Source organism: Plectropomus leopardus, chromosome 14 (assembly GCF_008729295.1).
Source record: "Plectropomus leopardus isolate mb chromosome 14, YSFRI_Pleo_2.0, whole genome shotgun sequence".
In the NCBI taxonomy this organism is placed as follows: Eukaryota; Metazoa; Chordata; class Actinopteri; order Perciformes; family Serranidae; genus Plectropomus; species Plectropomus leopardus.
Window position 1 is genome coordinate 9372907 of NC_056476.1, and position 15899 is coordinate 9388805.

The following is a 15899-nucleotide window of genomic DNA, read 5'->3' on the forward strand; positions in this document are numbered from 1 at the left end:
CTAATAAAAGCACAGCTGCAGCAGTTTAGATAAATCATGTCATATTCAGTCATACTGACTGAAAAGCACAGAGTAAATCTGAGTTGCAGACAAGCCACTGGCTGCATCAACCAGTTACATCAATTTAGCCAACTTGGACCAACCCATTGGACTGGTAGCTGGATATGTGCAGCTGTTGATCCTCTTTCACTACCAATAAAAGAAGAACACTAGCATTTGATGTTCTACTCTTCTGTTCTCCAGTGAGGGACGTAAAGGACATCACATGCTATAGAGAAGTCCTCTGAGGTGAATTTGCTATCTGTGATTATGAGCTATAAGTTTAAAAATGCCTTGACTCTGGTATTCTAAACAGTTCTCCATCAAGCAACTAATTTGTCTTTCTTTGATGAGATTGACTGAATACAGAAAAACAAATGAACAAATGAAAACAAATTATACCTCTTTTCTCTCCCTGCTAAAGAGAACATTGGGTGCTCTTTTCCTGGACTGCAGATCTGCAGAAATCTGAATAGTTCTGTGCGTTCAATTGATGCTAACAAAGACTGAATTATGGCCGTTATCATTCTTAGGAGAGTAAGTGAAAGAAATGGATTCAAACAGAGAATGAGCACAGGGGAGAGAAGATGGATGGTACATTTTGAGCTTTGTTTGATAAGATGATGGACTGAAAAAGCACTCAAATTAGATGAATGTGTGGCATGGATGGATGGACCGATAGAAGCAAGACGTACCTTCGGAGCATCCCTCTGAGATCTCTAGCAGGTACGTAAGAGCCTCTGAGCCTCCGTTGTCCTGGGGAGGATCTGTGGAGCATAACATGGACTCATTTAAGTTTTGAGTCAGCATTATGCATAAAAATTATGAGCTGGAGAACACATTTTTTAAAAAATCTCAAATTCATCTGCACATCTCTATGTAAAAATGTCAGAACACAAACACAAAAGTCATCAGTTGAAACTTTCAAAACATTTAGCATTCTCATCAATCCTGAAGACATTGCACAAAAACTCATAAACTCTCAGGGGGCTGTGGCAGATTGTCTTTCAGCCTAACAAAATGATTATTCTCTAAGAGCGCCGTTTGCAAACTGCTACCAAATGTTTCACTAACAAGGGAGCCGCTTAGAAAGTGTTCTATTATTCTGCATTTGTCTGTATATAGACTTTTAAAAAGAAACTTTTCAGATGTTGTGATGGTGACAATAAAACATAAAACAAAATATGCTATCCGGGGAAATTTAGTCTGAGATTAGAGGTAAATCAGCACAGCTGGAAACAACCCACTTGGCTGTGCCTCATCTCATACTTATTGTATTGACACTGTTGCCATAATCAAAATTCAGCTCACCCTTGGGTGGTACTGTTTTCAATAAATAAGCAAAAGTAAGAATACAGCACAGAATGAGGGAAGGCAAGTAAAGCTAGCACTTTGAAAGTGTCAAGCTGCAGCTGGTTTACAAATCAAACCTCTTACGACATAATAAAGCCGATTGTTAAGCACTCTAAAATGTGCTGTGTTTATAGCTATTAAAGTCATATCAGTGAGCTGAATGGTGATTGAGAGGCATGTGGCAGGATCTGTGCCATGTTTACGACATTTGAGAAACAGCGGGCTGCACTGTCTTGTGCGGTACTAACACAGGACAGATGGATGATGGCATACATGATGGCCGTTATGGCCGCTACCTCGGTTTCATGATAACACCCCAGAGGCAGCAGTTTGTCACCTTTTATCAATACTGTTATTCCACAATATGTTCTGCTAGGAATGTGTTTTCATCAAATTGTGTTCAAGTTGTCTGTCATTATTGAAGAGGGAAAAAATGGAATAATAAAAGGCATTTTGACAAATTTCACCAGTTTACTTGAAAACAGAACATTTTACAACCTTTTCCATTATTCCAATAACAAATTCATAAAACAGTGAAGCCCTGGCTTTTCTTCTTTTGACTAATGGACTAAAGCAGTATCTCATAATCCTCATCAATCGACCAAGGGACTGTATCACATTATTACAAATTAAACTCTCACAAGTACAAGATTGAAAAAAAAACCCATTGTTTTGAATCTTTTGATCTGTATGTTAGAGAGTGGGTTAAACACACATATATTGCATATTATCTATTAGTTAAATGTCACCTGTAGTGTCTCCCCTTATATTTGGCAGTCATATTGGTGCAAAGACTGCATGCATTTCCACTTGCATCTTGTGAGTGTTACAGAGTGTGAAACTATTTGTGTGTTATGAATATTGTCAATCTCTGTGTCGTTGTGCATGCATGTATAGAAGAATTTCTTTACCCCATGTGACGGTGAATCCGTAGGGTGTCGCTGCGGTGACACAGGGTGTAGATGGAGGGCCTGGTTTGTCTGGATTGGTGGTGCACACCAACACTTCACTGGGACTGCTCTTTCCCTCCATGTTTGACGCTATGAGCTGCAGGGAGGGGAAATGGATGGTATGGAGGGTTGATGGAAGGAGAGTGTACGGTGAACAAATGAAAAACAGAGAGGAAGAGGAAGGGGGGAGATACACAGGAGGGGTAGTATTGAGCATAATAGAGAGAAATGGGGTAAAACAAGAAACATAATGAGCAAAGATGGAGTGTGAGACAAACAACAGGCACAGTGAGCATGAAAATCTATCAAGAAGTAAAGGAACTGTCCTGATTAATAGGAGCTATTACTCTCTGCTCCTTCACCTGTGCTTCTCCTGGCTCCTCTGCCTTCATTTCTCTTCAGTTTACTCCTTCCATTACCCAATTCTACGGACAACAAATTTGCCTTGTTCCCAGATGTTCACATCAGGTGAACTCCACAAAGGACATGGTGGTTTCTCTGTGTGTGTGAGCATGTATGTTGTGGTCTGTCGCCTCAGCTGACTGTGTGAGTGAGGACAGGTACATGTGTGTGTCAACGTCCATGTGAGGTGTTTGAGATGATTGCACCATAATGCACTGTTGATAACAAGACACACACAGATGTGCCCATGTTGATAATAACGTATACTCACTCACAGAGATCTCCTGTGGGTACATTTTGTTTCACAATGTCCTCACATTATGACCGGCTATTACAGCTTTTAGCCGAGCCATTCTCTACTCGCTACTCTTGTTTAAATTGCAGCCACTTCTCTGGTGGTAAAATGTTGTTTCTTCTTACACTGATGGATTTTGCATTACCACTGAGGGTCACCTGGATATATGGATTCTTGGAGATGTTTAATGGAAAAAGAACATCGCCAAATGTAAAATCATCAAGAAAAAAAAGGCGATTAAGTGGTGTACAAGATGACTGGTGTGACAAGCTGTGCTTAAGAGGACAACTGAAAAAAAACAAAACTAGGTCAAACCATTCATGTAGCTAAGTCTTCTGAAGGGTTGCTACTTTGCTACTTTGAATTACAATTTTATCTGGGTTTGACTTATGTTTTGAAATAAAATTTTGCTGTTTTTTATTGTATGTAGCAAATTCCACTTATTTCATACACCAAAGCAATTAATCGCCACCCTAGAATTATAAAGTTCTATCTACTTTCTGAGCAGTTTTAAGATATGAGCAGTTTTACCAGGATCCTATGTTCCCCAGTTTAATATTCTCTTAATATGAGACATTATCTGTCCAGTGTACAGAATTTAAGCAGTTACATTAGTAATAATGGAATATCATAAACTTGTTTCTTCACCTTAGAATAATACATTTACATCTATATAGTGAGCGGATCCTCGTCTGCAGTGATTACCATGTTGCACCTCTGTGTTTCTACAGTAGCCCAGAACACATTAACCAAACACTTGCTCTAGATAGGACTATATGCATTTTCGCATTGGCCACTGTAGTTTGCAGCTCCTTTGCAACAAGAGCGTCAGAAAAACACTGACTTTTTCAAGTGAAACTGCTTTGTCTAGTGTTTTTACCGCTTTAAATCAATCTGTTTGTTTTTGAAGAAGAGACCTTTGTCTGAACATCTGGCTATCAAGTTATTAGAGAAAAAAGTGAGCGCACATTAGCAAGTGCTGAAACAGCTGCCCATCTCTAACATTCTAAACAGCATCAGAGAAAAACTGATTTTAAACCTGATTTTTATCATCAAACTGCTTTATTCTGTGTTTTTACTGGTTTTAATCACCCTGTCTGTTTTGCAGAAGAGACCTCTGTGGATAATTTGTCTCCTGGTAAAATCTCCTGAACTATGAACACTGAAGGAATTCTAATCGGGAGAAGTTTCAGATGCTTCCAAACTGCAATCTTTAACGCTGGATGCCTCTAAGTCTCCCTAAATCTTAAACACTGATCCTTTGAGGTCAAAAAGGTTAATGTCTTCAACAATGATTTTTCCTTCCACCAACTATTTATTGTACATTTTCCTGGCTCAATATGTTAAAATCACTCATCTGCAGCGCATAGCCTAAACAGACAGTTTTCTTGATATAACATTATCTCCACAGTGACTGTATTGATTTTTATGATTCAAACGGCATTTGAAAGGTTCATCCCTATGAATAGTTGTTGTATAATAAGAGACACATGCTCAAAACTCAGCATAAGGCTAGACTAGGCCCCTTTGGAACACAAGGATAATTTTTGTCAGTTTCAATGATTCTGTCATATGTACACACCAAAGAAACATGTGCCTCCACGAGAGTTACCTAGAACAGAAAATTAATAGTACTCTTGTGTCTGTAAGTTTAATATGAAACTGAGAGCTAGCGTAGCTCTCTTCACTGATTTCCTGGAGTCCTCACCTTCATATTTAGGCATGAGAGTGGTATAGGTCTATCAATTAACTTTTAAAAATAAGTGTATTTTCAAAAATGTTTAACTATTTTTGTTGATGACGCAAAAGTGGAAGAAAATTTAAAAATGATAGGAAAAAGAAGAGCAACACAAAGTTCCATTCTTATTATTTTCTGTGCTAAGATCCTTTGGTGAGTCCTCATGCACACACAGAGGCAACACTCGTGTAGAGGCAAACACACAAGTAACAATGACTGCAAAATGACCCCAACATCCCTGGTTCAATTTCAGCTACTGAACCTTGATTGCATGTCTCTCCCCCTCCTTTTCTAATCTCCCTTTACACTGTCATCTCTCCAATAACAGCAAAAATGCCCCCTCCCCAAAAAAAGGACACACACCAGCATCCAAATGACTTTTTCACCTACCCTGAATTTATATTGTGTACTCCTCTTCAGGCCTTGTACAGTACAGGTCAAGTTTTCTCCAGTGTACTTTGGATGAAAGTCTGTTCCCTGTGGATAATACAGATATACTGTCAGTAGTCTGTGTGTGTGTGTGTGTGTGTGTTCCTGTCAGTGTATATTTCTTTAGGCGTACAGTTTTGAGCATATGGACGCAATAAATGCTGACTTTTGCATTCTATAAGTGTGAGGGGTTGAAGGAGTGAGTGGGAGCACTTGCTGCAATTCCCTTCTTTAATACGTGCTCGATCATGTGTGTTTCTGTGTGTATGCTTGTGTTTTATATGAATTATTGCTCTGTGCATCTGCTGTACATTTTCCCGGACTATTTTACAATGCATTACACAGGCAGTTTTTCATTTTCTTATAATCTGTTTTTTAAAGTTCAGTAAAAAACTTCCTGGTGAAGATTGTTTATTCTCTTGTTCTTCTTATGGGATGACAGACAGCACAGAGCTCAATCAAATAAAAAATAAAACACAAAGTTTCACAAAACCAAATATAAGTTTCACGTTTATAATGGTATTATGCCAGGTTCAAATCTACACGGGAAAAATAAAAAGTAATGAAAAAGAACATCTGCCAGCAACATAAACTTTATAAATTTTTCATTAATACAGGTGTTAACGTGTGTGTGGTACTCACGCTGTTGTCCTCCTGGATTTCGAGTGTGTATTTGAGCTGCTCCTCGCTCGGACTGCCTTCTGGACGCCCCCACTCCAGGGTCACCCAAGATACTCCCGCCCTGACCAGCCGCGGCGCCAGAGGCAGAGCGGGCAGGGTGCCCATGGTGTAAAACACCACCTCTGTGCTGAAGCCACTGCACAAAACACATTTCCATTTCATTCACATTTTTGCGTTATTTAAAATGCTCAAGCAAATTATTAACTTCTTGGGTCATTACTTTTGAGGAAAAAAGGCTGCAGTTAGAGAAGGAAGGGAGGCTGTGCATTGTGAATTACACATTCGGCAGAGACGGAGAGAGGAGCATTTTTGAAAAGGTGAAAGAGTAGAAAATGTGAATACGAAAAAGGACATCATTGCTCATTTGAAGGGAGTGCAGGGGTACATATAGGGTTGAAGGTGAGCAGCCAGTGGAGATAATATAAGAGAAAGGTTAAACAAGAGCCGCGTCAAGGGAAAAATAGGATATATACATGTCAGAAGCTAGACAGAAAAGACAGAGGAGCGGGGGAGGCTAATTTGCAGGAGAGAGAATTTGAATGTATGACCAGCAGCAGGGGTACGAGAGGTCGGAGAGGTCTTTTTTTTTCTCTTCGGGTAAGAAAAATAGCTAGTAATCAAAAGCCAGTGTGTGCCGAGCATGTGCCTCCATGGCTTCAAAGGGGAATCAAGCTGAAAGATGCATTAAGGCCGCTTTGGGTTCAGCCAGAGAGCTAATAACTCCTCCCTCGCCCTTGCTCTCGCTCCCCTCCATCACCTCGTCCCTCCTTCTGTCACCCTAACGACTGCAGGCGAGACGCTTGCAGCCATAATGATAAAGGGGAAGCGAGAGGAGAGGGGAAATGGAGAGAAAATGAGAAAGAGGAGGAGGGCTCGTGTCACATGTGGAAAAATAGACGCAGGTGGATTGGTGCACGTTTGTTTGTCCTTCATTACGGGGGGGGTTTATTCAGATTTTATCATGAAAATGACACTGATGAAATTATGGTTCAAGGCTACTGAAAAAATGGTTGGACACTTGCAATGGTTGCATCATATTAAGGGCAAACTGCTATATCCTCATGTGAAAATCTATCACAGATCTTAATAACTCCTACAGGATATAAACAAGTAACAAGCATGGCTGGATTATGGGACAACAGGCCTGTGGGCACAGATATGTAAAAGGATTCAATACCTCTTCTACATAGTAGCAAGACACAGATTTTGTGTTGTTTTTTCCAGATTTTTTGTTGTTGTGCAGACCTTTGTGGTAATTATGTGTGTGGTTATTTATTTTCTCAATATTGTTGTCTTGTGTTACTCTGTAGTTGTTTCGAGTCTCAGTCAGTAATTTTTAAGTAAGTAATTTGATGTCGTTTTTGATCATTTTATGTCTTTTCATTGTCATTTTGTGTCTCCTTGTAGTTGTTCTGTGTCTGTACTTGTTTCATGTCTTGTTAAGGTAATTTTGTGTCTTTTTTGATCATTTTATGTGTCTTTGTTGTCTCTTTGTGTTTCGTTATGGTTGCTTTGTGTCTATAGTTCTATATCTATAGTCTATATCTATAGTCATTTTTGTGTCTTTTTGATCATTTTGTATCTCTTTGTTGTCATTTTGGGTCTCTGCAGTTTTTTGTGTCTGTTTTAGTCATTTTATATCCTATTGTGGTAATTGTGTCTTTTTTGGCTTTTAGTTGATTTATGTCCTTTTGCAGTTGTTTTGCCCATTTTTGTACTTGTTTTTTAATTTTTTATTGCTTAAACCAATGACATGATTCTCAAATAAGTTGGTAATTTATTTAAAAGTTGAGAAAGAGCCTTCATCTGCCTCCTGCGCTATTCAGGATCATATGTGCATGAATACATTTTTTCTCGAGTATGTGTGCATAGCATATGCTTTTATGTATTCAGTAATACATAGCTGCAGCTGTACCTTGTGCCAATGTCATTGTGCGCAGCCACTCTGAACGTGTAGCCACAGGCGGGGAACAGTCGTGTCAGCTTACAGTGTCTCTGGCTCCCAAAGTAACATTCTCTGAAAACACTGTTCTTCTTTCCCTGCAGAGGAGAGGAGAGATAGATGGGAAATAGAATAAGTTAAGATGAGAAAAAGAGGATATGTTTAATTACAATAAGGGATTAAAGAAAAGAACAAAACAGATAAAGAAGAAAAAGTATGACAGATTAAAAAAGTACGTAAGGAAAAAGGAGAAAGAAAGGGACCGACATGAATTGGAAAGGCATAATGGACACTCTTATTCGTCTCAGGAGCTGAATGTTAACATCCGTTTAGTGACGTCTGTGTGACAGCTATGAGTGCTTCTTTGAAATAAGGGGAAGGCATGACAGATGACGGACATCAAGAGCAAAAGACAGTCTCACCTCATCCCACTCGAGCAGGTAGTTTGTGATTTTGGATCCGTTGTCGCCCGGGGGCTGGGGATGACAGAGAGATGGACGGAAAGAAAGAGAGAGAGAGACGTAGAGATTAGCCAGGGATAAAAGAATCTGACACTGAGACAGACAAAATACCTGCCGTGTTTTTATGATTGGCCTCATATCCTGTCTGGGTGACTGATGTAACGCTTTATCAGAGACTGCAAGTGGATCTAAATTACTTGTGCGGAAAAAGGTCAGGGAGGGCAGAGGGATGCACCCTGATGGCAGTGTGCAGTAATGCAAGAATGTCTCTCTATTAAGTGCTATAGGGCTGATAAAGTCAAACTGGGAGATAAAACCAGGTGAAGTGTTTCACTGTGCAAATTAATTTGGTAGCACTGATGTAATTGCAAATGTGCCATTAAAAGACACATTATAACTCACTGTGATGTTTATGGGGGTGAAATGTGTTACTGTAAATCTCTGAGATAAAAAAAGAGTGTCTGTTTGAGCCTTTACCTTCCACTGTAGGGTAAGGGTGCTCTTGGTGCGGTGAGAGAGTTTCGGGCTTAACGGGACGTCGGGGACGCTGCAGTGTGTAGTGAATGAGCCAGCCTCTGAACACGAGCCTCGAACCGAGTTGTACATTGCAGACACCCTAAAGCAAACACACAAGACATTAGTTGTTCATGGTTGGAAAAAGAATTCAAATATAGGGAAAACCCCACAAATCCAACATTTAGAAAAAAAAACTGCCAAAGACATGGATATGAAAGAAGAACAAAACACCACATCCAAAAACAATGAGTCCTTACCGTACGTGGTAGTCTGTCGCTGGCCTTAGGTCTTTCAGATGATACTCCAATTCTTCGCCGCTGAATCAAAAAAAAGCATAGAAGTCGCACATGAGTACTTTGGATGTTTATTGAGGTGTATACAGTATATAGCAGATGCTGTATTCTTTTATCTTGGATTGTGCTTCCTACCTGTATATGAGGCGATACTTTCCGTCTCTTCCCTTATCTGAGAGAGAGACCTCGTAGGAGCAGGACACAGGCATCCCGTTACTATGCCTGTTCACCAGCCCTGCCGGGGGGGCCCAGGTCAGCCGTGCAGACCGTGCCTGCACGTTGGACACCTGTAAGACACAAAGACACAATATTGTTCTATCAAGGTGAATGTTTTGCATTAATTTTGACTGTGCATCCATGTCTGCTCATATATGTATTTGGCTCTGCATGTGTGTGTAAAGCAATTCTTGCTTTTCCTTCCCGGCTCATGCACATCCATTGTTGCCAGGAACACCAACAACAGAATTAAAATGAACAAACACGAAAAAGAAGCGTGAGTGTTCGTGTGTTTGTGTGCCTGTCTGCTCGCCTGCAAGCGCCTGCATGTTTATGGGACTTTTAGTTGCAGCACATGGTGGGTGAGCCAATTTAGCGTGATTTAACGCAGTCTGCAGCTATCCCAGACTCTACATCCACTGAATAGGCGATGAATGTGCCTTGAGGGCACTGGAAACCACAACCATGCCTAGACAGTCGATGAGGAAGACAGACAGGAAGAGGGGGAGAGACACACATGTCATTTAATTGAGAGTTTTGATCACGATGATTATGGTTTTATGAGATCACATCGCTGTGTTTACATGCCTGAAAACGCCTTTGTCCTTGATGGCAATTTATTCACTTTCTACACTTATTCTGTTTATCACTTTGCTCATATGTGCACTGTGGATACATTTATAGGTCTTTCACTTAGTCCTCGCCTTCTATAATGACTAAATAAATATCTCTCATACAATGACTGCATTTATGCACATACACTAATTTAATCCAATCACAATGATGTAGACAGATAAAAGTAAGGCAGAGCACATGTTCTGTTTGACAATGCAAAGATTTTCAGCTGAAAAGACACATTTCCACTCTTCCATCAGTTCAGAACAATTTTTAGGTTACAAACTTCTAACTCAAACATTGTTGTGCATGCTCTACTATGTCAAAGACAAAGAATGCATTTTCACACTGTTTTATAATAGCCCTAAATCCAATTTAACAAACCATTTAATGTCAGTAACGTGACAGAAAAGTGAGGTTTAGTGGTGAATGTCAAAGGGACTTTGCATTGCTTTTGTCACGCACTTAAACTCACAACACTTTTTCACACTGCTTTTTATAGTTTCTAGAGAAGGGTTTTGCTGAAACCATCATAAATTTGCACTATGGGGAAAAATGCTCTAGGTTGTTTGTATTTCTTTAAATCAATCACAGTCATCTTGCACTAAGCCCAGGATGCAGCAACAGAATCCTTGCAAAAATAGTGTCAGAGGGGAAGCTGTTTTTGTGGGGAGCAATGACTGTCTATGGTGGAGAGGTGAGCGCTGGCATTAAAATGGCTAAATCCCAATAGAAGAAAACACCACATTACACATTAAAAGGCCTTTTCATGTGAATGTTAACTTGCTAACTGGCTCAGAAATTGTTATTGTTGTTTAATGCATAGCACTAAAACGAATAGTGGAGGTAGGTCTGGCTATGCGAGACTAGTTTCACGTATTGACGGGGATTTTAAAAAAGGGTTACCATCTGATATAGGCAGTTAATGGCAGGCTTTGTACTGACAGCCTACATCCTGTGAGCCAGACGATATACTTCATAGTGCAGAATGTGTAGTACACCAAAATGAAAAAGGACTGTCATGTTATCCCTTGTGTTGTGTACTGATATGTATTGATTCTTGTTTTCTGTGGCGCTGTTATAAGAACCTCCCTCATCATGATCATAAATGCCCTACCAGGTCACTCCCACTCTCTGTCTCTACTCCTCGGCAGCCTGGCAGCATTATTGCGCCCACCCCCACATGTCTTCTTTGTTCTTTTCTTTTATTTTCATTTGCAATAAACTTCATTTAATTAAGTACACTTGGTTGACTCATCTATGTTTCTCCCTTTGAGCTGGTGTGTAACACCTGCTGACATTTATTTGATGTCTTGTAACGAAAATACCCATGAATCGACTGAAAAAGAATTTCTCGAGAGCAAGAATCTGCTTTATGGCATATGGTGATTGTTTTGGGGATTTTATAGACTACAAGTAAACAGTACATAATCTATCAGTGTCCATGGTGACCAGTGTTTAATTCTCATAGCAGAGTCCTGAGTACATCTCACAGTATACTTGTTATTTTATGCCCTCTTCCTTAGCAACAATCTGTAAAGGATGTGCTTAGGAAACACCTTTTGACTTTAAATAAATACTTAAACCCACAAAATGATCATTTGTATATCTAGTATTCACCTGTGCATTGTGCTGAATTAGTAAAGTAAAGTTTGTTTTTCCTATGCGCCTCCACAGTGAATGAAGAATCCAGAAATGGATAAAATTCTTGATGCATTGAAGTAAAGGGAGGCCCTGTTTGACAGTGATCTATTTACAAACTCTCACACAACTCCTGCAGTATAATCCAAATCTCATTTATCCAGTTTCGTTCTCAGTGCGTTCTAAACACATGCATTTTTTTTTCACTAAAACCTCAATATTAAAACACCTTTAGTTCAATTCATCTGGAACTTTCTCCATTTTTAAAATTCTTCATCTCAGGCTTTTGAGGTGAAAATTGGTTTGCTACATCTTTCTCTGAGCACTGAGAGTTAACAAGTACAGGGAGAACTCACAAGCAAAATACTCCTTTTCCCTCCTTCTCTTTCATCTCTCCTCTGCATCTTATATTTCAATTCTGCTCAAGTGGTCACACCTACCTGCTATGAAAGTCAACAATACAACCAGAGGAACAATATTTTGAGCATTTTTTAAATGAAAACCTTTCTCGAATAAGTTCTGCAACACCTGCTACTGCCTCTGTTTAGTGCACAGCTGAATCCATCCCCAGGCACATTGTAAAACTTAAGATCTTTCCCTATACAGCATAAATCTACACCAAATTACTGCCTCCTATATAAATGCATTACGTGAATTGCAGTTTATGACACGAAATAGCAATCAATGACACAAAGTGATCTCTTAATTGTCCTCTTCCAGTGTACAGGTGATTTGAGGTTATGAGAGGGAATAAATCTCTACTGTGCATCAACTTCTAATCTCCTGCAGGGCTCAAACATCTCTCTCTCTCTCTCTCTCTCTCTCTCTCTCGCTCTCTCTCTCATCACTCCATCCCCTCTGTGTATTTCAATCCCCTGTTATAAACTCACAGATATCAAATGGTCCAATTGCACAGCCTGCTGACCAAACTGCTTTAACCGGGAGTGAGCAATTCCTCTCTACAAAAGCACGTCTCTCCAGCTCCAGCTCATTCATTCACATTCCCCTTGGGAAAGAAAAAAAGCTGTAATAGTGTTTTTTAGCTGATAAAGGCATAGCGGTGGTGAGAGGCATGGATGAGCAGATGCTGCCCTCATGTGGCCACGGTGAGCAGCGCTGAAGTGATCTTTGTGACTTATTACTGCCCTAAAATGACTTCAAAATGTGAGACACAAGTCGCTACAGTGGTTATTTTCAGTGAGAGCATCTGATTTTTATGTAAATCACAGGGACAGAGTGAAAATATGGAAAATGCATCAACTCTCATGCCAGCTATGACTGCATCAGACAAGAGGTGATTGATGAAAATGGTGTCGGGTTTGTGTGTGTGTGTGCAGCTGTGGGAGGAGGTGTGCATACCAACCTGTGGTTTGTCGATTGTAGACAGCATGTCTTGAACGCGCTTCCCCTCTGAATCATGATCTGAGGAGAAAGAGACGGAGAAAATACAGTCATTATCAAAAATAAACAACAAGGGGTGGTTTTATTGTAATATTCAACAAAGAGAGACTGGCACTGATCATGGGAACATCTGTGCTGCATGCCGGGTCATAATTGCAATCTGTGCACATAATTATGCATTTCTGAATTTGATTCCTGACTTTATTTTATTATTTGAATTAAAACAAAATAAATCTGCGATTTCAAGTTTCAAAACAGATGCACATTAGCAATTTTGGCAGTGCTGCTGAAAACAGGGGCTGCTGATTGACAGAAAGGATTTCCAATTCCCATAAGCCATGTAATTGTGATATCTGGGAATCTATGGCTCATTATTGCCTGAGGTCAGCCAAGGTTTGCCTCTAGTTTAGGAAATTTTAAGGTCAAAAAGTTGGCTAAAATGACTCCCTAATCATCCTTGATATCGCCTGTTATCTCCAAATAGTAACTCAGTCATCTGTGAAAAAAGGAAAAACAGCCCAAAATAGAGTAAAGACAGACCTAAATTCTTTAAAAAAAAAAGTGTGTTGTCTAATGGTGTGTGATGCAACACTTGTTTTCTTCAGCAACCGCCTATTTCACTCCATCAAACCATGATGAACACAGCCCTTGGAAAAAAAACACTAAATTATCCAGCGTTCCACAGAAAAGCATTAGTCACGAATTCCTGACCTCGAGCAAATAAAATGGGGATCACCAAAAAAAGAAAAAAAAAAAGAAAAAGAAATATGACTCATGTTCCACAGTGACTATTCTGTTCTCTACATAGAAACTGTTGATTATCTTTGGAGGCATTAGTTCATAGAAATCATTATACTAATCATTATTATGTATCATTTTCAATCAGCTGAATTGTACCGACACCTGTGAATAATCATCCACATCATCGTCTGACATCAGCTGTGTTGTTATAGCCCTGCAGTACAGCTTATTATGCATGACATTATACTGAATACAATGCCATATGTATGTAATGACCGTGTTGCTGCTGAATCCAAAATCAACAGGATAACAAAATTTCTGTTCTGTCAATTATGCACTGCTGCACCTCTTTAACATGTGTTTTCCTTAATTTTATGCATTTTCTATTTTTAGCTTTTTTAAAATCTTACTTTTACTAGTATTATCAAGTGGGTTTTATCTATGTGAAGACGTGTTTATCCGTCTATGTGCTTTATATGCATTCTCTTCTGATCTTTTTTTTACAAGCAGGTTTTATTAAGTCTTTATGTCATGTATGTCTTTTCATGTGAAGCACTTGTTGCATGTTATTTCTTTGATGTAAAGCATGTTTGGCTGCATTTCTTGTATGAAAGGTGCTGTTTAATTCAATCAATTAGTCACTTATCAAGCAAAAATGTCAAACATTTACTGTTCCTGTACTGGTTCTCTATTTAAAACCATTGTACATTTCTCTGGATACTGGTTTATTGGTAAAAGAAAATAAGCAATTGAAACACATCACATTGTGCTTAGAGAGGCTGTAAGAGGCATTTCACTTTTTTGTAGAGTTAAGTATTTTTCTAATCATTTGAAAAATAACAAAAAATCAAAACATAAAAGGATAATTTTAAAAAAAGGACAGATGAAGCCCTAAAGCTCACAACGGCCTCTCAGATTATCGTATTTGGTGGATAATTCCTTGCACACACACACACACACACACACACACACACACACACACACACACACACACACACACACACACACACACACACACACACACACACACACACACACACACACACACGTGTAGCATAAACATATGCACACACACACACTCATGCACAGGTCTGGTCCAGTGATACTATGTGTCTGAATGTGATTTATTGGAGATTTGGGTTTTTAGGAGGGTCAGTGCAAGTCAGTGTGAGTGTGCATGTCTGCGTGTGTGTGTGTGTGTGTGTGTGTGTGTACACGTGTGGGTAATGGAAGCCTTTCCCCCCTGTGTGATCCCCGCAGTTGAGGTTTTTCCGAACAGAAGAGGCCTGCTTTCTCCATCTGAGTCTGACCACTGTAAATCACACAGGATGTGTATGTGTGTGTGTGTGCGTGTGTGTGTGTGACCTGCAGATCTGTATGAAACCAAGTTAGTTTGATGAGTGTGTTTACAGTGGCACAGGACCGCATTAAGTAGGCATCAACAAACGAATGCACTCGTACACAGAAACAAAAGCAAAACAGAATTTACACTTCTGTGCCCACACGTGCCCCCATATACACACACACACACACACACACACACACACACACACACACACACTCACACAGTATACCTGTGTGTGATACAGCTTGTGTTTTGGAGATCACCATATGCTTGGAGTAAGTGATGAATGAGAGATTCTGTGTGTTTGTGCAAATGCGTGTGTGCATGTGTGTGTGTGTGTGTGTGTGTGTGTGTGTGTGTGTGTGTGTGTGTGTGTGTGTGTGTGTGTGTGTGGGCTAAGTCCCTCTGACAGTTTCTGTGGGGGAGAGGGCCTTACTGTGCCTGGGGGTACACTTATGAGTCATGGCAACAGTGATGTCATGGAAGCACAACCTCAACTTGACCTCAGTGTGTGTGTGTGTGTGTGTGTGTGTGTTGGACAGAATAAAAAAGCAAGTGCAAGAGAGAGACAGTGAGTGTGTGTGTGTCCCGGTCCGAGTATCAGGTTACAGGAGATTGGTGATGGGTGATAGGAGGAGGGGGGGTTAGCTACTGTGTGTGCGTGTGCATTGGTGTGTGTGTGTGTGTGTGTGTGTGTGTGTGTGTGTGTGTGTGTGCACTGTGTGTGTGTGTGTGTGCACTTGTGTGTGTGTGTGTGTGTGTGTGTGTGTTGGGGCTGGCAGTGTGGGTAGAGTTCAACAGGTGAAGTACACATTCTGCATCACTGCTCGACACTTTGGCT

General features: G+C 40.0%; 1 protein-coding gene across 1 annotated transcript in view; it reads right to left on the reverse strand.

The window, feature by feature from the left end:
* fndc3ba (fibronectin type III domain containing 3Ba) overlaps positions 1–15899 on the reverse strand; it is a 116795-nt gene that overhangs the window by 21847 nt on the left and 79049 nt on the right. The window contains 10 exon segments of the mRNA XM_042500169.1: positions 735–806; positions 2304–2439; positions 5168–5254; positions 5849–6023; positions 7803–7927; positions 8252–8305; positions 8768–8906; positions 9064–9123; positions 9235–9386; positions 12935–12993. Coding sequence (XP_042356103.1) covers positions 735–806; positions 2304–2439; positions 5168–5254; positions 5849–6023; positions 7803–7927; positions 8252–8305; positions 8768–8906; positions 9064–9123; positions 9235–9386; positions 12935–12993 — 1059 coding nt within the window.